At 35.6% G+C, this 6,831-nt stretch overlaps 1 protein-coding gene across 1 annotated transcript; it reads right to left on the bottom strand.

The window, feature by feature from the left end:
* Positions 1 to 4,496: 4,496 nt before the first annotated feature.
* On the bottom strand, positions 4,497 to 5,894 carry LOC148544848 (phenylacetaldehyde reductase-like). The gene is made up of 3 exons (XM_088497753.1): positions 5,870 to 5,894; positions 5,123 to 5,265; positions 4,497 to 4,625 (listed from the first exon to the last, which is right to left on the bottom strand). The coding sequence occupies exons 1-3, from the start codon at positions 5,892 to 5,894 to the stop codon at positions 4,497 to 4,499; spliced, it is 297 nt and encodes a 98-aa protein (XP_088353879.1).
* Between the last annotated feature and the right edge of the window lie 937 nt (positions 5,895 to 6,831).

The following is a 6,831-nucleotide window of genomic DNA, read 5'->3' as shown; positions in this document are numbered from 1 at the left end:
AACTCCTCACACCCAACCGCCTCAGCACAGCTGCCTCTACCGTTGACAGTCGGCTCACCCTCATCCCCGTTAGCCATCCCAATCGCACACCATCCCTCCAGTCCCTGGCTTGCATGGGATTCACGTAAGCCTCCAGCCCCTCGTTTTCGCGGGATCAGGGGGGAAGCAGCACCACGATCTCCCTGCATCGCTCCTGTGGTAGTTTCGTGATGAATAATAGGGGTGCAGACCCATGGCGAGCTCCGCTTCCTTCGACCCGCCTCATCCTGACACGGTCCAGCCTTGTCAACCGCTGCTTCCGCGTTCTTTCTTGCTGCCCCTACGAGGAGTGCTGGCCCAACAGCATTTGGTGGCCCAACAGCATTTGGTGGCCCAAACCGGTTTCTCTTCTCATTGGGCCAAGTATCCTTTGTGTTTTTTTTTGTTTTTATACTCCTTCTAGCACCCCTTAGCAGCCCACGGTCCAAATCCTCCACCTCCTAAGAAATGGTTCTATCAGAATCCTCATTACTCCCCATATCAGCGTTCCCCACCAAATCCGCATGCCCTCCAATACCTTCAATGCTTGATTTGAACGTTACGTGATTGCGTTGATTGTCAATTAAAGTCACATTGATCCACTCATTCAAAATACGTTCAGAAATTACCCTTCTATCCTCCACTACGTCATCCTCCCTTGCCACCGCCATCAGCAATTCTTTTGGTGTTTTTCATGCAAATTTTCTAAAATTGTGTCTTTAATATTCAAAATTTTTAAGTTTGGTGTCCTTTTCATGCTCTTGTTTTCTTTGAATCCTTTTGAGTTTTGTTCTTGGTGTTCTTCGTGATCTTCAAAGTGTTCTTGTTTTTCTTCTTGTTTTGATCTTTAAATTTTTAAGTTTGGTGTCTTTTGGTGTTTTTCTCTTTGAACTTTTGAAATTTTAGAGTCTTAGATCTAAAAATTTTAAGTTTGGTGTCTTTTGGTTGTTTTTCTCTTTCTTCATTAATTCAAAGAAATAAAAAAATATCTTTTCTATCTTTATTTCAAAATTATTTTCGAAAATATTAACAAAAATTTCAATTTTTAATTTCAAAATTATTATCTTATCTTAATTTTAAAAATCCAATTTCAAATCTTATCTTTTCATATCTTATCATATCTTTCTTTCAATTTGATTCTTTAATTTCTTATCTTATCTTTCTTTTAAATTTTAAAATTCAAATCTTTATCTTATCTTTTGTTATCTTTCATTAAAATACAATTTCAAAATTTAAAATATAAATTTCAAATTTCAAAATTTAAAATCAAATCTTTTTCAAAAATCAAATTTCAAATCTTATCTTCTTCCACTTCTTTTCAAATCTTTTCTTTTAAAATTTGATTCTTTCTTATCTTATCTTTCTTTTACAATTAAATTTCAAATCTTTTTAAATTAGAAACTAACTTTTTGATTTTGATTTCAAATATTTTTTATTTAAAACTTATCTTTTCTCAACTTCCTTATCTTATCTTTCTTAGCTTACGTAACTTATCTTCTTTTCAATTCAAAACCTTTTCTATCTTATCTTCTTTTAAATTTTAATTTCAAAATATTTTTCAAATCTTTTCAATTCTTATCTTATCTTATTGACTTTTTCAAATATTTTCAAAATCAAATCTTCTATCTAATCTTGTTTTTAAATCTTTCTTAATTAGTTAGTTGGTTTCTCTTTATTCTCTTTCAAAACTTCCTAACTAACTCCTCTCTCTTCTATTTTCGAAAATATCTTCTTTACTTCTCCCACTTCTTTTTCGAAAATCATCAATAAATTTTCAAATTTTTTTGGTTCATTAACCTTTATTTTATTAATAAATAAAATAAAAACAAAAATATTTCAATTCTAGTTTCTAATTTTGCTTCTAATTTTCGAATTCTTTCTCTCTTCTATTCGAATTTTTCTTCTCTACCCTCATTCTTCTTTCTTCTTCATATCTACAAGGAGTTCTCTATACTCTGACATAGAGACTCCCATTTTTCTGTCTCTTATTTATGTATGTAGAGACACCGGAGTCACTATGGATCCAAAGAGAAATATACGAATTGGGAGACCTCTGGGCTCCTATACATTTGACACCCTATTGACTTAGATGACTTTAAGGTCAACCTAGACCAGGTCCTGCTATTATGGCAAAAATGTCAGTTTAATGGACACTCACAGGAAGACCCTAGTAAGTTCATCTCTGACTTCCTACAGTTTTGTGAAACTATAGAGGCTAATGGAGTGAACCCTGAATTCCCCAAGCTAAAACTCTTCCCATTTGCTCTGAGTGATCAAGCAAACGAATGGTGGCATATGGAACTTAGAGGAATTGTGAACACCTGGGATAAGGTTGTTAACAAATTCCTGAACAAGTTCTCTCCCTCATAGAGATTAACTAAGCTGGTGACAAATGTTCATACCTTCAGGCAGAAAGAGAGCGAGTCTCTCCATGATGCTTGGGAGAGGTACAAGCTGATGTTCAGGAATTGCCCTCCCCATATGTTCTCAGGATGGGACAAGACAATAATCTTCTATGAAGTAATCTCTGAGATAGTTAGGAAGACAGTAGATCACTTTGCAAACGGTCCTCTGTACTTTATAGAGACACATGAAGAGGCAAATGAGCTCATTAAGATAGCTGCCAGTAACCAGCACTTATACTCCTATGAGAAAACTTCAACTAGGACAGAAGTTCTAGACATGGAGACAGTAAAAGAAGGTGGGACAGTAGTCTTTACCAAGGAGGCCGAACCTAAGGAGCATGCTACTGAGGGACTTAAGGCAATCACAGACCAGAAGGATCCTGAGACTGCCCCTGAGTATGCCCCTACAGAAGAGAAGGAACGTCAAGTTGATTCTTCTGTAGGCGTGCAAGAGGAGCCTGTGATTACCATAGAGCACGCCCTTGCAGAGGTGAAAAAACCTCAAGAGTTATCTTTCCTTGCCGTGCAGAAAGAACCGGCAGATGAGCAGTTGGCTCATTTCCCAGTGATAAACCCCGTTTTGACGGTTTATCCTGTATTGATTTTAAGAGATTTTATCACCTTTTATCCACATTTATTCAATGAAATAGCATGGTTTTGTGATTGTCTCCTTATTTGTGCTTAGATGTGAAAACATGCTTTTAGACCCTTAATTTGATGGTTTTAATCTCCCTTTAATTCCACTAGATGCCTTGATATATTTGTTAATGATCCCAGATTGAAAAGGCTAGGAATGGATCAAAGGAGTGAAGAGGAAAGCATGCAAAGTGGAGAAACATTAAAAGTCAAAGAAGTTGAACTCGCCCATGGACGCGCGCGCGCACCTGGCGCTTGCGCGCACCTGCGAATCACCCCATGGACGCGTACGCATGCTGTGCGCGTACGCGTCGGTGCTGGTTTATGATTTTTTTAATGAAAACGTGACCAACGAATTCTCAAGGGTTGTGGGGCCCAATCCCAACCAACTTTGGCGCCAAAGATGCTATTTAAAGCCAAGGATTGAAGAGCAAGGGGATTGCAATCATACACACTCATTAGGATTAGTTTAGAGCTAGTTTCTAGAGAGAGAAGCTCTCTCTTCTCTCTAGAATTAGGATTAGGATTAGGTTTAGTTCTTAGATCTAGGTTTTAATCTTTGCTTTCTTCCACTTCTATCTCTCAATTCTTTGTTGCTACATTCATCTTCTTCTATTCTTTTGTTATAATTTTCTTTATGTTGTTCTTATATTTTGTTGTAGATCTAGTATTGTTCTTTCTACATTCTTCCAATTCAATAAGAGGTAATTCATAATAATTGTTCTTCTTTGCTCACTACAAGAAAATAATCTTTCTGCCACGCTTTTAAAGCGTGCCGAATAGTGCTAAAAAATGTGCCGATAGCTTTTCGCCACGCTTTTTGAGCTATCGGCACGCTTTTGAAAGGGTCACATCTGCCAGCGTGCCGGTTGCTCTATCGCCACGCTTTTGCGGATCTATCGGCACGCTTTCTTTTTGGCCACGCTTTCAACTCTTGCCATGCTTAAAAGCGTGGCCATAGGTGTTAATCTATCGGTACGCTTTAAAAACGTACCGAAAAGTTCACATATCGCCACGCTTTTGAAGCGTGCCGATAGAGCACATACAGCCACACTTTTGAAGCGTGGCTTTCCCACTAAAGCATTTTGCCACGCTTTCAAAGCGTGGCCTATTCCTTTGTCAAATTAAAAAAAAAGGAAAAAATTAGAATGCATAATAATAATTGAAAAATTACAATTCTATAATAATAATTAAAAAGAGAAAATTAGAAGGCATAAGAATTGATTTTTTATTGATTTACATGAATTATTTACATGCTATAATAATTTAAATTAAAACTATAATGTTCCCAAAGGTATGAAGGATGGAAAACCAAAATTTGATATACAGCAGAACTATGATTAACAAAAAGTTGATGTGGGAAGAACTCCTGCTACCATTTGCTTTTAAAACTCCTCATCTTCACTGGCCACATCTTCTTCCTTATCATATTTTTCATTAGCCCTCTTCATGCTCTCCTTCTCCTTCTCCCTTTTCTCTTCCTGCTTCAGCAGCATTATAACTTTCCATAGCCTTCTCATATTCTGCTTTAAGCTTAGCAACTTTATTGGAATAAGGCTTCTTCTCCTGAACCACACATCAAGACACTTGAATCAACATCACATTGACAAACACATCATAAGAGAAAGATAAGCTTTATAGACTTACACATTATATATTGTACTTTTATCATTTACTATTTCAATTTTCATTTCCACATGCAGAAATAGAATTTTAAAAATTACCATTAGTTACATTCAAAACACCAGCAGCACTTGTGTTAAGTACTGGTTGCAGAAGAGGTCCAATCACCATTACTGGGTTAATTTTTTTTTTTTTTTTTTGCAAATTTCCAAGCAGCATCTTCAGCCAATGTCTTTGAAAGCACATACCAGTACCATGACTGGAAAAAAAAAAGGAAAATGGGAAACAAAATTGGTGGTACCAAAGTCTCAAATTTACAAGGGATTGAGCTTATTCATATGAATCAAAATTAAATCAGCAAAACATAATGCTAATTCCACTCCTACTAATTTGGCCTAATTAGGGGAATATGATAACAATTGTAGGGACATGGCACATACCTTCGACTCCTTACAAAGTTCGTGATCAAAAAACCAGGTGTCATCAACTACTTCTTTAGGAGTCAGAAGCCTTCCATTAAATGTAACAGCAGCAATTGAAGAAGTTAAAATAACGTGCTTCACCAACTGCGATTTCACAAACACTGGAAAAATGAATCAATTAGAATATGTTCACAAAACATAGCGTCTTCGCTCGCCAACAAAAAAGCTGATTAAACAACTTTGCAACGCAATATCCAAAATTTGACCTTCCACTCATTAAGAAATTATATATACTTTGCATATTAAAACTTAAGATTCCTACAGAAAACCAAATCCCCCTAAAATATAATATTAATAAATCATTCATCATGCTGGCCACTCCCAGAAAGGAAATAATCAAGCCATCAAAGGCAAGGAAATCCCTAAAAGTCACGGGCAAAAAATAGTTACTATTCAGAATCCCAAACCTAACATGCAAAAAACCAAATTGCAAAGCTCTGTCTCAAATAAAAAAGGCGCTATCTCCACTAATCAAACCAAGAGGAATGCTCTAATTAATCAAAAAGGAAAATAACAAGCAGCTCTAGCTAAGCCTAACTCTCATGAAACAAAAACAGCAGCAGAATAGGTTCTTAATAAAAGCAGGGATAAACAGGGAAACCATCAGGAATATTGGAGAAGCTTTAGCTATATGCTGAATGATCAATATAAGGTGTACAAAGAGGGAGGTTATGTGCCCCTAGTAGGTGAGGATAAAAATCTTACCATTAGTAACATGATGAGTTCTCATGGGGATGCATCTTGTTCAAAGGTGGTTCAGCAGCATCCTTCAAACACCTCATTTTTCATAAGTTATATTATGCTTGGTACCTAGGTGGAGTAACAAATTGAATGAGAGATTAAAATAATGAAAGACTAGAGAAAATTCTGAAACAGAGTAATGCCAAACAGAATAGAGCATTAATGAGACCGAAACTTTCAAGGTTTATCATTCAGTTTCCTTTGTATCAAACTATTCATATAATTTCCATAATTTGGTAAAAAGAATGAAAATCAAATTCAGAGAAAACTAATGCTCAAATATCTTTAAAAAAATATTAGATTCACACTAGATATTTTTTTCCTTAAAAAAAAAAAAAGCAGTTCAGGAATCAACACAGATACTAAAACGGTATCTTGTGAAAGTTTTTTGGTTACCTTCACCTCCCATGATTATTAATCCAATTAACAAAAGAACAAGGTGGATCTGTATCAAGAAAAAGAAATACGTAAGTTAGGGGTACTTCACTAACTATATATTGACAATTTATATATAATAATAGTCACAAATATAAGATATATAAAGGCTTAATATAGATTAGTAACTTCAACTTGTGTAATATTATATGATTATCTTGTGTTATATATAAATAACTGTATTAAAAACTAAACCCAGTCCCAAATCAGTTTAGTTACTAATTCATCAATGTAATGGTAGGAGAAAAAGCCCACCCCTGAAGTGTATGTTCCAAAGCCAGACCATGACAATAGTAGCCACTGATAGAAGGTGAGCCACAAAGGAATCAAAATCATTTGCTAAACAAACCATGCAGATTAAAGTTCAGATCAGTTCAAGGACATTTGCTAAACAAACAGAGGAATCAAAACCATGCTCAAATTCTCAGGAAACAGCTCAAATTCTCAGGAAACAGAGGAATCAAAATGTTTACAATCAATTAACCTGAAAA

The sequence above is a fragment of the Arachis ipaensis genome, chromosome B9, assembly GCF_059453495.1.
Source record: "Arachis ipaensis isolate K30076 ecotype BB chromosome B9, ASM5945349v1, whole genome shotgun sequence".
NCBI lineage: Eukaryota > Viridiplantae > Streptophyta > Magnoliopsida > Fabales > Fabaceae > Arachis > Arachis ipaensis.
This window is presented reverse-complemented; position numbering and strand designations above follow the sequence as displayed.

What these genes read in the sequence shown, in the direction of transcription:
- LOC148544848 (XM_088497753.1), bottom strand. Translation starts at nt 5,894, where the DNA reads ATGAGAACTCATCATGTTACTAATG. An exon ending in AACTCATCATGTTACTAATG is followed by an intron (nt 5,266 to 5,869) that starts GTAAGATTTTTA and finishes TCATTTTTCCAG; the next exon opens with TGTTTGTGAAATCGCAGTTG. An exon ending in AACTTTGTAAGGAGTCGAAG is followed by an intron (nt 4,626 to 5,122) that starts GTATGTGCCATG and finishes TGTGTGGTTCAG; the next exon opens with GAGAAGAAGCCTTATTCCAA.